Source organism: Carettochelys insculpta, chromosome 6 (genome assembly GCF_033958435.1).
Source record: "Carettochelys insculpta isolate YL-2023 chromosome 6, ASM3395843v1, whole genome shotgun sequence".
In the NCBI taxonomy this organism is placed as follows: Eukaryota; Metazoa; Chordata; order Testudines; family Carettochelyidae; genus Carettochelys; species Carettochelys insculpta.
Window position 1 is genome coordinate 10,456,811 of NC_134142.1, and position 17,094 is coordinate 10,473,904.

At 40.4% G+C, this 17,094-nt stretch overlaps 1 protein-coding gene across 1 annotated transcript in view; it reads right to left on the reverse strand.

Moving 5' to 3' along the window:
• The window catches only part of WDHD1 (WD repeat and HMG-box DNA binding protein 1), a 64,806-nt gene that overhangs the window by 20,548 nt on the left and 27,164 nt on the right, over window positions 1–17,094 (reverse strand). Inside the window, exons 9-17 of the mRNA XM_074998641.1 lie at window positions 16,855–16,961; window positions 14,113–14,254; window positions 13,728–13,938; window positions 13,351–13,535; window positions 12,001–12,185; window positions 9,123–9,364; window positions 8,104–8,241; window positions 6,237–6,393; window positions 3,815–3,929 (exon numbers count right to left, since the gene is read on the reverse strand). Coding sequence (XP_074854742.1) covers window positions 3,815–3,929; window positions 6,237–6,393; window positions 8,104–8,241; window positions 9,123–9,364; window positions 12,001–12,185; window positions 13,351–13,535; window positions 13,728–13,938; window positions 14,113–14,254; window positions 16,855–16,961 — 1,482 coding nt within the window. The remainder of the gene's footprint in view (window positions 1–3,814; window positions 3,930–6,236; window positions 6,394–8,103; window positions 8,242–9,122; window positions 9,365–12,000; window positions 12,186–13,350; window positions 13,536–13,727; window positions 13,939–14,112; window positions 14,255–16,854; window positions 16,962–17,094) is intronic.

Consider the following 17,094-nt stretch of genomic DNA (forward strand, 5'->3'; position numbering starts at 1 on the left):
GGTAACTAGTGGCGTTCCCCAAGGGTCAGTCCTGGGACCAATCTTGTTCAATTTATTTGTCGATGACCTAGAGAAAGGGGTAAGGAGTGAGGTGGCAAAGTCTGCAGATGACACCAAACTGTTCAGGATAGTCAAAACCAAAACAGACTGTGAAGCACTTCAAAAAGATATTAGCAAACTGAGTGATTGGGCAGCAAAATGGCAAATGAAATTTAATGAGGGTAAGTGTAAGGTAATGCACATTGGGAAAAATAACCCCAATTATACATACAATATGATGGGGGCAAATTTAGCTACAACAGATCAGGAAAGAGATCTTGGAATTATAGTGGATAGTTCTCTGAAAACATCCACGCAGTGTGCAGCGGCAGTCAGTACAGCAAATAGGATGTGAGGAATAATTAAAAAAGGGATAGAAAATAAGACCAAGAATATCTTACTTCCCCTATATAAAACTATGGTATGCCCACATCTTGAGTACTGTGTGCAGATGTGGTCTCCACACCTCAAAAAAGATGTATTGGCACTAGAAAATGTTCAGAAAAGGGCAACTAAAATGATTAAGGGTTTGGAACGGGTCCCATATGAGGAGAGGCTAGAGAGACAGGGACTTTTCAGTCTAGAAAAGAGGAGACTGAGGGGTGATATGATAGAGAGGTATATAAAATCATGAATGGTGTGGAGAAAGTGAATACAGAAAAGTTATTTACTTGTTCCCATAATATAAGAACTAGAGGACACCAAATGAAATTAATGGGTAGCAGGTTCAAAACTAATAAAAGAAAGTTTTTCTTCACACAGCACACAGTCAACCTGTGGAACTCCTTACCAGAGGATGCTGAGAAGGCCAGGACTCTAACAGAGTTTAAAAAAGAGCTCGATAAATATTTGGAGGTTAGGTCCATTGATGGCTATTAGCAAGGGGTAAGGTATGGTGACTAGCCTTTTGTCGAAGGTGGGAGATGGATGGCAGGAGACAAATCCCTTGATCATTGTCTTCGGTTCACCTCCTCTGGGGCACCTGGCATTGGCTACTGTCGGCAGACAGGATACTGGGCTAGGACCTTTGGTCTAACCCAGTATGGCCGTTCTTATGCTGGAGATGGCAGCTATCTCTACCTCTAAAGATAGCAATTACCTTATGCCTAGGTGCTGAAACTTTAACACTTGAGTTAATTGCTGGGAGCAGGAGGGCTGGGAGAGCCACCCAGCCTAGCAGCCCCACTGAAGAGGCTGTGGGAGGAGGAGGAGGAGTGTCTAAGGCTGGGGCTGTTGAGGGATGCAGGGGGGTCTAAGACTGGGGGATGTTTGTGGTTGCAGGGGGTGTAAGCCTGGGGGCAGTTTGGGGCTGCTGGGGGTGGGGGTATAAGGCTGGAGAAGTTTGGGGCTGCTGGGCAGGTTTAAGGCTGGAGGCAATTTGGGACCGTAGAGGGCAGTCAAAACCTGGCCGAGGAGGTTGAGGTCTGCAGGGTGAGTGGGGGGTCTAATACAGTAAACCCTCAAGTTTCCCAGGCGTTGCTCCTACAACCCCTGTATAACTTGAATTTTCCTGCAAGGGGAGGGGAGCCAGGAACCACCAGTGCTGGTCAGGTTCCTGGCTCCCAGAGTGGCAGGAGCTTAGAATCAGGGGCAGGCTGGTTCCAGTCTCCCCATGGCTTGCAGGGCAGGAAAATGATCAGCTCATGGCTGGTCAGTTTCACGTTCCCACCACTGCAAGGGAGGGAACCAGGCTAAGAGCCTTTTCCCTCTCTTTCCCCAGCTGAAGGGCTGTCAGACAGCTGCATGTCTGAGGGAATGGAGGAAGAAGGCTCCAGCTGAGGGTCTCCCCACCATCAGCCAGGGACCCCACGGCTGGAGCTGGGCCAGCCGCACGTCTGCGGGTCTCCCCACCCATGATCCAGGGACCCTGCTCATATAAGCAGGGGAAGTTCGCTCATATAGCGAATAAAGGCAGGAATATATGTTCCTCATTTTAGCAAGTACTCATAAATAAAGTACTTATTAAATGAGGGATGAGTGTACCATTTTTATCATACTTGATAACAGCTGGTAATCTGAACTATCTGAGCCTGTACCCCATTAGTGCGAGAGTGGACAATGTAAAATAACTCAGAATAAAACTGTTCAAACAGTTCAACTACTACTGTTCTACAGTGCATTGGCAGCCTTTCAAAATTCACTGGAATCCACTGCTTTTGGGAGCTATAAAAGAAACAGTAGACTAGATTACCAGAAAGCATTATAGGTGAAATGGTATATAAAACAGCATTAGCTGGACATTGGCCAAAACTACAGTGGTTTGCAACACACATAAACAGGGCTACCATGTGTAAATCGAACCATTTGTGTTTAAATTAGTCCATGTTGGACTACTGGATCTACCAGGAACCATTCAGTTCTGTAATGTAGACACTACCTATAATACCTTAAGGTTGTGACATTTGCGACTTTAACTTATGCAAATGCAACTATCTGCAAGCAGGGGGATCACCTGGCCCCATCATGGAAGCGACTGCTGGAGCTGAGCTGCTCCGTCCCTCCCCCTTGACAGGGGATTGCCTGGCTTCACCTCAGCAGCTGGGAGGGAAGAAGCAGCTCAGCTCCAGCAGCTGCTGCGGTGGCAGAGCCAGGTAAACCCCATGTCAAGATTCCTGTCTCCCCCATGGGGTAAAATGCTGCTTGCAAAATTCAGTATTCACAAGGGTTGCCAACACCAAACCCTACAAATGTCAAGATCCTACTGTACAAGTGCCCTCCAACCAAATTAACACTTCATGAGGTCCTTCTTCAAATGTTTGGCAAGGACAACGACTCACACATTCAGTTGGTACTTTTGAAAAATGGAGGAAAACCACTGAAATGTTCACAAAACAGTAAGTCATTTTTGCTGGAGTTTCTTCTGTATGCAGAGATCAGCGTGCATGAATTTTAAAACATATGACATTGCCTTTGAGACGGAGGTTAAAACTCAGTGCCAATTTGTATCCCAACTGGAAACAATAGGAGTAAATGAGTTTTAAATTGAACCAGAATTTGGAGCAAAACACAGATCTTTTGCAGATATACTGAAGTCTATTCTGTATTTAGATCTTTTTTAACTAGTCTAATTTGAGACACAAATTAAAACCTGGAGATCAAAATTTTCAGAATGACTAATAATTTTGGGCGTTTAATGAGATATGTTAAGGAAGTCTGATTTTCAAAAGCTGGGTGATCAGCACTGCTTCAAAATCAGGCACCTATAATGCAATCCAAGTTGGAACCCAAACATTAAGGTAGCCAAAAATACGAATTACTTTCGAAAAGAAAACAGATTATATTTTGTTGGTATAAAACAGCATTTCTAATGAGTAATCTTACATTGATTCTATCAGTGTCGTTTCTTTATTTACTCTCCTTGATACATACAGTTATTGCACCAACAAAAACCTGTACGAACCATCAACACTGAACAAACTCTTAGATCTCTTCAACAGGTTTTACAGTCTCTTTGTAGTATGGTTCCCAAATTGTTTCTTGGATAAATACTTGACAGCAAATTTAGTGAAAGATGCCAGACTGTCAGCCATGATGATTAAAGACCCTAATCATGTACAGATGAAGAAAATGGTCTACAGAAGTAGCAGATTTCCTATATTACTCTATCAATGTGTCTCAGATTTGACCTAGGAGAAAAAAATAGTACCGTGCTGTTATGTATTTAATAGTTTGATTCTTTGGTGCCCATTGCAGTGGCAGTTTTAAAGGTGTGGAGCCCTGTTCCTGAGGACACACAAGATTACGAACAAATTGGGATGAGGATAAGTATGCATACCTCCATTTGTCCTTTTTCTGTTGTAATTTGACAGTAAGGAAGTTTAAAAGATAAAATTGCTACAGCAGGACGTGGAAGTGTAGGAGGGAACCGAGCTCCTTTACAAGGAATGCATCTGTCCAAGGGAAACAAAACAGACACAAACCACTCAAAATCTATAGAAAAGCCAGTACTCCTAATTGCAAGCCAGGTCTGTAAAGAATACGGAAGAAACAGAATATTTTAACAGTACTTACTATTTACAAAAGCAGCATATTCCTTAGAGCTGTATCAATATCCTAGTAATGGGATTAAATACATCTGCACAACTGGTGAAATAAATAAAAGCTTAGGAAAACACCAGAACATTTTCTCCACAATGTCAGCTACACTGAAGTTCCCATCCCATTTTCTTACTCACTTTAGATACTTTCAATATGGCTATAAAACATCACAGCGAATTTCTAACATGTAATTAACATGTTCTAGAAACTGTAAATCCAAATTTATCCAAATCATGGACTACTGAAAAATTGAAGTTAATTGCAAAGTTTGAGCTGGCCTTCTTATGTTTGTTTTATTTTTGGCTGAGAAGTGAAGTGTGTGATGAAAGAGGATATACACACTCTCTCAAAGACAGACTTGTAACAAACATTCTGCCTTTTGACATACTGGGTATACAGATACAGTCCTGAATTAAGTGATTCAAGCATTATTGCAGTATTATTATGGCATGTACACCAGTACACTCTTGCAAGGTTCAGCTGTCTGTGGAGCTGCAACGCTAAATTAACAAAATTTCCGCTGAAGAGTTTAAAGTGGAATTTCAAGCATAATAAAAGAGGAAGCATTACTGGTCTGGTCCTGTTTTCTTATCTTTAGCAGTTCTAGTGGCTTTGAATAAAATCTTCCTTGTAATTCATAGAGGAACACACTTTTTCTTAGAGAAGTAGGAGGAAAAGGCTCATGGTGACTGTGACTCAGTCATCCCAACGGTTTGATACACATTTTAATGAATTTCCTGCAAACCAGGGTTATTTAAAGATCTGGAAGAGGAAGGGGACAGTGCATTGAAGATTATCAATGACATAAAATACTTTCACTTTAAAAAAAAAAAAAAAAAACCTATGGAGGACTGTAACACGCTCCTCTCTGAATTACATTTGTTCTAAGTTTATCAGCCACCAGTCTGTAGGGTAGCGTACCATTGACAAAAAAATAATCTCAATTTCCCACATGAGCTGATGGGTTCTGAACTGGCAGAATCTTCTCCAGAAAAGGATGCAGGAGTTGTCAAAAATAGCTGAATAAAGAGGCCTACCTAGTGTGGATCAGCAATTAAACAGGATGCTTGGGTTCATTAAAAAATGGATAGAAAAATATCAATTACTTAAAACCATGTTGAAAAGGGGATGCTAATGAGACACTGCAGGATATGCAGCACCTCATTAGTATAATGGCAGCCATGGCACTTTGAAAGTGCCCCTTTCAATCGAGCGCAGCTCATCTACACTGGGGCCTTTTCAAAAGGACCCTGCCCACTTCGAAATTCCCTTTTTCCTATAACAAAATAGGAATAAGGGGATTTCGAAGTGTGTAGGGTCCTTTCGAAAGGGACCCCATATAGATGAGCCATGCACGATCAAAAGCGGCACTTTCGAAGTGCTACGGTCACCTTTACACTAATGAGGTGATGCATATTCACTGCAGCATCTCATTAGCATATCCTGAAATGTCTTATTAGCATCCCCCTTTTGAAAGGGGTGTGCTATTGCAGACCCAGCCACAGTGTTCTATAAAATGATGGATCACTGTCAGATCCTCACAGTCATAGGTTAAGTATTTTCCCAAAAGTAACCAGTTACGACTGAATTCACACAGGACAGTATCCATCCATAAGGTTGCCATTGCAGGATCTGGCCATTACTGAAGGGATATGAGGAGGAAAGTTATACAAAATGATCAAGGTGTTAAAAAAAAAGGCAATGAAGGACTGGACCAAATGGAATTGGGAGCTTATGATGCTATTTTAGGAACCCCATAATCAGAAGAAAACTTGAGTTTACTGTTTTTAGAAAACTGTAATTTTAGTAAAGTTTGCTCTTCAGTTCCAAGAGATCATGAATTTGAGATGCCTGATAGAATGCAAGCTGTCTGTTAGCCAAGTTAAAAACGTAAAATTAGTCAGACGCACATTAGAAATTTCTTAAACAAATACTTACAGGCAAATTTATTCAAGGTCAACTTAGTAATTAAATCTCCATTTTAAAAATTACATATATAATTGGATCACTATGGGAGCATATGTGTTAGCTATTTACCCTTTAAAAATCATGTTAATCAAAGTTTTTTTTCCCCAGTTTATATTATAAAGGGGAACTATAACATATATACCATCACCAAGACAAACACACAAGTAATTCTCTTTGCTGCAATATCCCACCTCAGCTGCTGGGGGTTTTCATGAATGCCAACTACCCAGTAATGATCAGATTTTCCTTTGCAATATGCCCTGGTGTCACACACTGGAATCCAGGTGTTTCCAAGTCCTCTGTTCAACATCTTCACAATTCCCTCAGAATCCATATAACATGGGGTACCTATTTATAACAAACACAAGCAAGTTCTGCCATTCAACTCTGATTAAGGTTGCAATATGACTAAAGGATTTATGGGAGATGCTGCTTGGCAGCAGTACATGATTAGGTCACTCAACTTTTAAACTAATGTCCTCCAAACCAAAAACACAAACTGTAGGAGAAAAGTAACAGAGAGGGAGCTGTGCTAGTCTATGTACTACCAAAACAAAAAGCAGTCAAGTAGCACTTTAAAGACGAGTAAAATAATTTATTAGATGAGCTTTCGTGGGACACACCCATTTGGTCTGAAGAAGTGGGTCTGTCTTTAAAGTGCTCCTTGACTGCTTTTTGTTTTGTAGGAGAAAAGCTTCTGTTTACTTAGAAAACTGCACCACCTGCTGGTCAGATGATACAAACTGAAAATATAAATGTGGAGACAAAAAAAAAAAATTGGAATTCCCAAAAGAACTGAAGAATTTGACAGAAAATAAGCTTAAGAAAAACTCCAAATTTGGGGGAAAGCACTTTTTCCTGCTGTAAGTTTCAGAAGTTAACAGTTCAAAAGAAAGAATGTTGCTTTATTCAGCCCCAGCACAGCTGTATCTGCAATTTATCCTTCTACTCAAGGCAGCCAGCTCCCAAATTCAACTACTCAGCAGCTGTAAACATCTTCAGTATTTGATTCAGATGGTGCATTCTCTCTGGTCTCTTGCTATCTAGCCAAAGTTGGGGCCTGGAGATTAAATGGTGGAGTCTCAATCCACAGAAGAAAGTAGTAATATTTGTGGGCACAGAAAATATTCAGCCAAGATGTGATAGTTTATATTTGTGCTTTGATTAGAAGGTGTCCATCTGCATTTAGTCAGTAAGGTGTACAAGTCAGTTATCCTGCTAGAACCCCAGTATTTATTAGCATTCCAGTAGCATTAATAGCCAATAAAAGCTCTTCTATCTATGTATGACGAGTAGATTGGAACCTCTCCTTCTGGATGCAGAATTGCCCATTTACCTGGTCTTTGTGACTTCAAGATGCAATTATTGGACACAAAGCTGCCATTGAAGACCACTTCCTAAATAGTGAATGGTACTTCTCACAGGAAGATTGACACTGATAGCCCACAGCGTACTCCAGTTTCTAATTTGCATCTAGGTGCAAGTGAAGGTATTGGCTGCAAACTATAAACACGTAATAATTTTCTTCCTGACTATTGCAGACAACACTTCTCCTCATGCTATATCACAGCAGTTGAAGTCATAACATTCCCAGATGCCTCAGTTCTTGAACTCACTCCACAGACAGAGAAGACTTTTTTTGACCTTCACTGAAAGCTAATGGGCTTATCCTTCTTTCCCCCCCACAGGCTTTTCCCTAAGTGGCTGTTTGGATTGGATTTCAAGCTTTTTCGGGATGGCAGAAAGGCAGCTTTTGGAGGGGAAAGAGGGAAGGTGGTTGGTTCAAGCTTTTTTGGTAAGATTTTAACATATTTTTGTTAATACTGTAAATGCACTAAAGTTTCTCATTACCATACTTTAAATCGGTTAAGATGTTCACAGTGGTCAAGAAAGTTTAAAAAGAAGTTGTAGCTATAATAATTATAAATAATTAATAAGTAATAAATAATAATAATCTTATTGTTTAAAAATTAGGTGAACTCCTCTGCAAAATTCTCCATCTACAAAACAGCCAAGATTTCTCACTGGAATGCTAATCATATAACTGCATCATCTTACCTTCTGCTGAAAATCCTACCCACATCAGGTAGGATTTCCTTGTAAGAGGAAGTGGGTCTCCATGCAAAACCTGTCTCTTCTTTTTTCCTAACTCCATTAGCTGCACTCCAAGGCACTGGTCCCCATCAAAGCCAACACCTAGTATGAAAAAAAAGGTTGATTTGAATGACTGTATTGCATTACAGTGTAACTGTATACCTAGTTTGACAGCATCTGATAATAAAAGGTATATTCCTCTCAGCTCATTTTAAATGTAAGTTTAATTGAACATTTATCTCAGTATTTCTAATTTAGGTCTATGCCTGAACGCTTAGGTCAAATAACAGAGAGCCCAATTCTGATCTCAGATATGGGTATATAGTGTGTGTAAGAGAGGTACCTAATCTTATAAGATAAAAACACATATGTAATAACTGTTTTTACAAACAGCAGAAGCAATTTGCTCCTGTGTATCTGAAATCCAAGCTGGATGATGGTTATCTTACAGTTACAATCCTCTCCCCCAAACTTAGCCAATTATCAAAGCACTTCCTTTGACTCTGCCTAGCAGTTAAATGTTTATAGTATATTAAAGTCTAATATAATGTCTATAGTATCATCAAAGTTCAAGCCATTTTGAGACAGCTATGCATAAATACAAAAAGCCAGCATTTGCAAACTTGAGCATCTAAAAATTTAAGCAAAAACTTTTTGCTGATGTTAACAAATGTTGAGCACGTACAACTCCTATTGAACTCAATGGTTCTGCGCATCCATAGCACCTCAAAATCAGGCTATTTAAGTGCCTGGTTTAAGGCGCTCAAGTCTGAATATATAGGGCTTCTTGTTCAGTGACATTTGTGGAGTTGCCGCAATAAAAGTAATAACTGGTAGAGGAGAAGGGAGGAAGCACAGAGTGAAGAAAAGAAGAATTGGTGACAAGTAACAATAGTATCTGAAATCATTAATGAAAAATGATAAGGACTTAAAATAAAATAAAATAAAATAAAATAAAATAAAAGAGCTAAGAGGAAGAATACCTCTGTGATAAATAACCACAAGCTGCTCTCCATGTCCTGCCATTGACACCACTGTACTAGGGAGACTGAAGATCTCTTTCTGAACTCCACCAATTGTAAATACACGAATTAGCATGGCACTAGTGGCACATGCAGCCCAGCCCTGACCCAGGCAAATAGCTTCAATATCTTCATCCTTTGGCATATCTACTGTCCATTCCTTGTTTGAAGCCCAAGAGCTAAAATGAATGCAATGAAGTTTGCTAAAAAGCAGAATAAAAGGAAAACAATTAAATTTGAAATACAGCACAACTTTCAACACACTGTATACCATCTGTACTTTGTAAACTTATTATTTTCAGAGACTGGAGATCACCTACATCTGCAATGATCACACAAGTGAAATGGCATGATACTTGCAGATTACAGTTTGTAATCCTGTTGCTCAGTGACTAATAGTCCAAATCAACTTGCAGCTTCGGAGAACAAGATTCTTTGAAAGCATGATGTGGAATCTGATTAGGTGCTTATGGGTAGGATCTTCCAATGCGCTGAGCAACAACAACTCTAATTAATGGAAACTGAGGGTGCTAAGTACTCCTGAAAAATCAAGCCCTACAAAATTGTCACACTTTTCTGACAAATTGTCAGGGTGTTTTTTTTGTTTATTAAAAACTTTGAGATTTTTTAAATTTAAGCTTTAAGAGAGAGAGAGAGAGAGAGATCAAATTGACTGACTTGTTAAGCAATATACTTGAGTTTATTTTCACGAATAGTTCTAGTAAGTGCTGCAAGGATAGAAAAAAATTAAAAAGGATATACAATTCCCACAGATATCTGTCAGCAGTAAATAAGATCCAGGGGTAGAGCCACATGTTTAGAGCTATAAATTTGGCACTTGATCCCTATGTCATTGGTCATTACTGCCTATTACATTCCTTTTTGTCATTTAGAAGTGGAACTCCAATGCAACATTTTTCACATAGCAAACTTAAAGATACAGCTACTTGAGAGTTACTTTCAGACACCAGAAGGCAAAAAAGGCAGAATAAGTACCCCAAGTGTTCAGCATATTTTTGAAAAGCTTTAAAAAGCGTACAGATTTTTCAGAGCTCCTGTAACTAGTAGATGCTGATCATATTCTATAAATTAAGGGCTACATTTTGACTAGCTGTGATGAATGAGCTAGGCGAGGAAATGCGTGGAAGACCCCTTTATCCCCAGAATACTCACTGAAGAATAAGGCACAATGTTACTGCTACTACTCCTGAAGTGTAAAAAAAGAGCATTATAGCATGTACTGCGCCCTTCATAGAATCATAGAATCATAAGGCTGGAAGGCACCTCAGGAGTCCAGCCCCCTGCTTCGAGCAGAATCCACCCCAACCAAGTCATCCCAGCCAGGACTTTGTCAAGCAAGGACTTAAAAACCTCTAGGGATGGAAATTCAGCCACCTCTCTAGACAACCCATTCCAATGCTTCACTATCCTCCTGGCGAAGTAGTTTTTCCTAATATCCAAGCTACTCCTCTCCCTCTGTAACTTCAGATCATGCTTCTTGTTCTGCTGTCTGTCACCACTGAGAACAGTTTCTCTCCATCCTCTTCAGAGCCCCTCTTCAGGAAGTTGAAGACTGCTATTAAATCACCCCTCAGTCTTCTCTTCTGCAAACTAAATAAGCCCAAACCCCTCAGTCTCTCCTCAAAGGCCATCTGCTCCAGCCCCTTAATCATTTTCATTGCCCTCTGCTGAACCTGCTCCAGCACATCCATATTCCTTCTATACTGGGGGGACCCAAAACTGGACACGGTACTCCAGATGTAGTCTCACCACTGCTGAATAGAGGGGAACAACAGCTTCTCTAGATCTGCTCAAAATGCTCCTCCTAATGCACCCCAATATGCTGTTAGCCTTCTTGGCTACAAGGGCACACTGTTTATTCATATCCAGCCTTTCATCCACCATAATTCCTAGGTCCTTTTCCATTGTACTGCTGCTTAGTCAACTGGTCCCCAGCCTACAACAATGCTTGGGATTCTTCCGTCCCAAGTGCAGGACTCCACAGTTTTCCTTGTTGAACCGCAACAGATTTCTTTTGGCCCAGTCCTCCAGTTTATCCAGGTAATTTATCCTCCAACATATCTACCTCTCCCCCTAGCTTAGTGTCACCCGCAAACTTGCTGAGGATTCAATCCAGTCCCTCATCCAGGTCGCTAATAACGATGTTGAACAACACCGGTCCCAGAACTAAGCCTTGGGGCATGCCAGTTGAAACTGACCGCCATCCAGATATTGAACCATTCACTACTACCTGTTGGGCCTGACCGTCAAGCCACCTTTCTATCCATTTTATAGTCCAGGTATACTATCCATACTTCCTTAACTTATGGGCAAGAATCAGCAGGTCTTAGGAGCACTATGCAATGTACAGCCTAACTTATTCTGCCAGTGTTTGCCCTGCAGCTAAAATGCATCTATACACCTAAGCTCAGTCACAATAGCATCTTATTGTCACTCCCAGCACTGCAGAGAGAAGTAAAGGCACAATCTGGCCAACAGTCTTATCATGCATTATGGACCTGAGGGTCCTGAAATTCTGTCACTAGTATGTATAGTTTCTCAGGAGACATCATTGCATTAAAGCTTTCCAATATATACTTGGAAAGACAGAAGAACTTCTAAAAAGAAACAAAGAAAAGCTACCCACACTACACAAAGTATTAGGATACTCCTTAAATCTACGTAGTAGAAGTATGTGAAACTCTACCACCAAAATTGTTTGGGTTTTTTTTTTTAAAATCAAAATCAAGAAGCAAAAAGCGAAGAGCTCCACGTCATTATAAAATGTGCTGATTTTAATTCCACAGTACAGGTTTCATGCTGATGCACGATAGTATACCTTGCAAGTTCCTCTGTGCTCTCACATGCCAACAAAATAGCTTCACTAGAGAGATCAGCCATTGTGTAATTTAAAGAATTTGGCAAGTGTGTTGCATGATGTACAGAAGTATCATGAAATTCCACATCTATAGCGTTGTCCTGCTCATCATTATAACACCGAATAATACCAACAGCGTTCCATACCTATAGAACAAAATGTAGAAAACATTAGCAATTCCAAAGAAGCTGTTCAATTATTCACACCTATGAACAGGAAAAAGGTTTTAAAAAAATCAAATTAATAGTTCCTGAATAAATTCAGCAACACAAATTTAACCACCTTTCATCTCTAGAAACTATAATGGATTACAAAATAAATTATAATTACTGTATGTTTATTGATTAACCATCTCTCTCCTTGGGAAATGAAGAAGGCCAGTCATTGAAGTGTGAGGCATTTGCACACAGGAAGAAATAATACAAGACATTTACAGGAAGATCATCATAAAACAAAAATTAGCCTTAAAAGTGCAAAATTGGCTGAGTAAAAGCAAGTCAGGGATGCTATGACTTCAGCAGATCTCATTGACTTCTTTGGTTTCAGCCCTTGCCACAGTAGCTGTGTCCAATCCATCAGCCATTGGGGCTGTGGTTGTCAGCAGAGCAAGTTTTCAGCCACCAGGGAGGGGCTGGAGCTGTTAGTGTCCAGTATCGTCCACTCCTCCTCTTCCCATCTCACACAGCCCCAGCAACTGCTGCCAGAACTGTCAGCCACAGTGGCCAGTGCTATGCTGGGGCCAGAGCTGCTCTCCTCCCCAATAGTGACCATGGCCAGAGCTGGCTGCTGCCATGTCAGCTGCTGGCACTGTCCCAGTGGCCAGGGCTGGAGCTAGAACTGTTAATCCCCCCCTCCCTCACTGCCCGTGGTGGGACTTGGGCTGTCAGAATGCAATAACGCAGGTACAAAAATCATATTCTACTTTTCCCTTAAAACTAAATATTTTGGCTACATCAAAATAAATAAAAACAGTAACTTCTACATTGTGTGTGATTGGGGCAAATTACTTAACTTCTTCTCAGCCAGGTTACCTCCATGTGTAAAACTGGGCTATATATTTTCAGGCTATAATGCTTAGCCATCTTTGTAAAGGTACTTTCAGATTTAGAAGCAAAACGTGCCATCTAAGTGCAAAGCATACCATTAAGAGGTTTGGGTATTGCTACTGTTATTATTTAGCTACATTTATGTTAAACTTTACTGTTTTCCAAGATAAACTAAAAAATTGATCTTAGCCTTAGACAAACAAGAAGTTGTGTTAGTAATGATTTAAGAAGTTATACCAGCACCCGTACATAAAATTAGACTTACCATGAAGCGGTGCATAAGGTGTAAAGGGGTGGAACCAGACTGGAATGGCTTTTGTGGGGGTGTTGGCATTGGTCCGTCATAGAAAGGTCTTGGGATAGCTGATACTGGCAGAGCTGCAATGCTGCCATCTTGGTCATCATCATCAACTTTTTCAAGATTGGCATTAACTTTCATTAGTACAGTATCTAAAAGGTAAAATTTGAGTATCAGAGAATTACTGTGGCATATCAGATAGAAAACAATTAAAGAAAACACTGAAGAGCTGTGCAGTTGGATAAGACATGGGACATATAGGAACAGGGATGTAAGGAAGACACAATGAAACCCAGCTAAAGCACCAAATCAATAAGAGCTGCAGAATCTAGTTCATACTGTACCCAATGAATTTTCATCATCTTCTATTATTGCCCCTCGGTGCCTAGGATGGCCTGAAGCTCGCATGAGGTCGTCGTCGTCGTCGTCGTCATCATCTTCTTCCTCATTAGATATGACCCTTGGAGGCGACCGTGGCCCAGTCAGGCCTGTGTTTACAAAGTCATCATCTTCATCGAAGAGATCATTATAGCCCTTTGTCACTGCACTGGAGACCTAAAGCGAAGTAACAATCCTCAGAGACCATTTTTCTGAACCTTGCATTCACAAGCTGGATTAGCTAATAACCAGACCAAGACATACAAGGGCTGAGTCGGCTAGAGCTCCGAGTTTTAAATGAACATGACTGCATAACCAACACAGGTGAGGATTAAATAATATTTTCGTTACCTTGCCACTCGATTTATTTCCATCTCTATTACAAACACTCTCAAGCAGTCCCAAATTTCCTTCAGTGTCTGTATATGCTATTTGCCCACCTTTGGGGTGCCATGCCAGCCCACAAATTGTATAACTTTTCTCATGTTTCATCCTAAAAACACACAAAAATGTTTTTTAAGATTCTTAAGGCAGAACCCTTCATAAGTACATTATGCAAAGTTGTAGTGCTCCCTGGTGCTATAAAACATATAGATAAATGTAGGAATAAAATTAAGAGGTACAGAGAAAGGTTACTTTGATAACCAGAGAAATGGAGAAACTGCCTTATGAGAGGAGACTAAAATTGCTTGTTGAGCCTAAAAAACAAAGGCTGAGAAAAGAGATGATTGCGCTCCACAAATACACTGGACAGATAAACAACAGGGAGGGAGAAGAGATTTAATGCTGGCATAAGAACATACAAATATGAATTGGCCATCAACAAGTTTAGATTTGAAATCAGACGAAGATTTCTCTCCACTCGGTGGAGTGGAGATCTGGAACAGTCTTCCAAGGAGGGGGAGCAAAACAATCCAACTTGTTTCAAGACTGAACTTCATAAATTTATGGAGGAGACGGTATTAGGAGGTTGCCTACAATGGCACACAGCACATCCAAAATTGCTATTAGCAAATATCTTAAATGGTCACAGATGGGATTCTAGATGGGGAGGGCTCTGACTTACTACAAATGTTTTTTCCCCATAGGTCTGGCAGATGAATCTCAGGGTGATTTTTAATGTGGATTTTGTGATGTTTACCCTCACTCATTTTTGACTCCACTTCCATTACTAAACAAAAATGGGGTAGGATCCTAGCTCGATCGCAAGAACTTTAGTAATATACTTATTTTGTGCAGGCATTTCTAGGCTCTCACCCATCAGCTGCCACTTTCTAGCCACCCAGCTCTGAAGGAAGCACGACCATCAGCAGGCAGCTGCACAGATGTAAGAGCGGCATTATCATACCATGCAACCCCTACCTTTGTGGTGTTGCTGGTGGCAGCACTGTCTTCATAGCTGGGTGTCTGACCTTGCTTCAGCTCCCCAGAGAGTATTTACTGCGTGTGCTACAAATTAAGCACTGCTAGTAAGTTACCTACCAAATAAGTCAAACAAATGATAGCAATGTTTCCTCTAACCTTTTCCATCCTTGTGCAGATTTTTTACCATCCATGTACAGAAAATATATTTTTATGTGCACTGAGGCATGTGTACCAAAACCTGCCTGTGGACACCCTGTTATTGAGCGGGGCAGGATTTGAATATTTCCTGAGCAGTTGCAAAAGCACACAGCTTATAGGAAACATTGAATGACAGGCAGTGGAACATATTTTTAAAGTGAGCTGGCAGGTCGTATGGAAGTCTTGTTGGGGTCACAGGCTGCTTACTGAGTATCACTGTTCTAAATGATCATAATGGTCCTTTCTGGCCTTCAAGTCTATGAACTGAAGTGAAGTTAGCAGAAACATTTTGTAAATAGCATGTAAAATGTCTTCCTTTTTATATGAAAAAACTCAAATTGAGTTGTTTTAAAACAATTAATAACTCAGAATTATATTCACAAAATGATGAATTCCTACTATAGTTGGAAAAAGAAAAGTAATTCCCCCAAAAATATATCCCACTGAAATTTTCCAGTCATGACACACACTGCTGCGCTCATGAATCAAATTTGACTACTTAACCTTTTGTCTTTAATATCAAATAGATTAAGCCTCCACCCTCCCTTAGTTCTCACATAAGCATCCTCCTAGGAATTCTCTGCATATATTCTTCTGGGGCTTCTAACACGTATTTGAAAATAATCATGTTTCTTATCTGACTTATTCACGTGCAAAAACCCTCCCTCTTCCTCACTTGATCATATTTATTGAACAAAGATATTCTACTAACAGGACAGCAGCACAACCGGGTTCTGTCTTTTCTTCTTTGCCCCAGAGAAGAAAGAATGGCAAGCTCTGCGATGAATCCTTATTCCATCACCTCCTGGTTTGCATCACAAGATGCATCACAAGAGCCAGTGTTCTTACCCTTTCAGAAAGCTCAAAGCTATAACCCTTTCACAGCCCATCACAATACTACTCTTCAGAATTAGCAAAAGGATGAAGGTGAGTAATAAAATATATCACCTTATGTACTGAGGACTTGATAGTGTTACGTAGTTATAAATCCACACTGGGGTCTCTGCCCCAGGAGAACCACCAAGAGGTATTTGGACTCAAAATGAGCTAGATAATGACTCCCATTATACCCTGGCTGCTCTGAGAGAAAAGTATGATGCACGTTGTGTGTACATGTGTGATTATGATACACCATGGCTTTGCCTACTCCCTACCATTTTTCTGGGAAGTTGCTCCTGGTGGAGGGAAGAGATAAAGCATCTTAGGCAGTACTTGTGCTGCCTTCAGTGCAAAGTCTGCTATTCTGATCATCTCTTTCACAGGTTGTGAAAGAGTGGGGACACTCCATGCTCCCTCCTCCTACCCACTATGGGGCCATATAAAGGCCAGGAGGGGGCTGTCTCTATATTGCTCTTAGGGAGCATGAGTGAGATTTTTTAAAATCTACAAACATATATTTAAGAGTTTTCTTAAAGCCAATTATGTGTCTATTTACCTGGACAAAGTCTAAAAATAAATGATATGATAAAACCCCACACTGTGAAAATACTAGACAAACATTTACATATTTTATGGGAAAGCAACAAATACCTTTCCATGCACTCCTGAGTCTCCACATTCCAAACAGCTATACACCCATCAACACTTCCAGCTGCCACATACTGTCCACAGGGAGACCAGGTAACAACATTCAAAGTCTAGGGAAAGTAGACATTGCTATTAGCTGAGCGCTGACAACATTCTTGGTCCTGTATAGTAAAGCAGACATCTATTAAAAAAAGATTAAAAACTTCTAGGAAACTGTATCCAGCTGTCCATGGCAGGATTTTT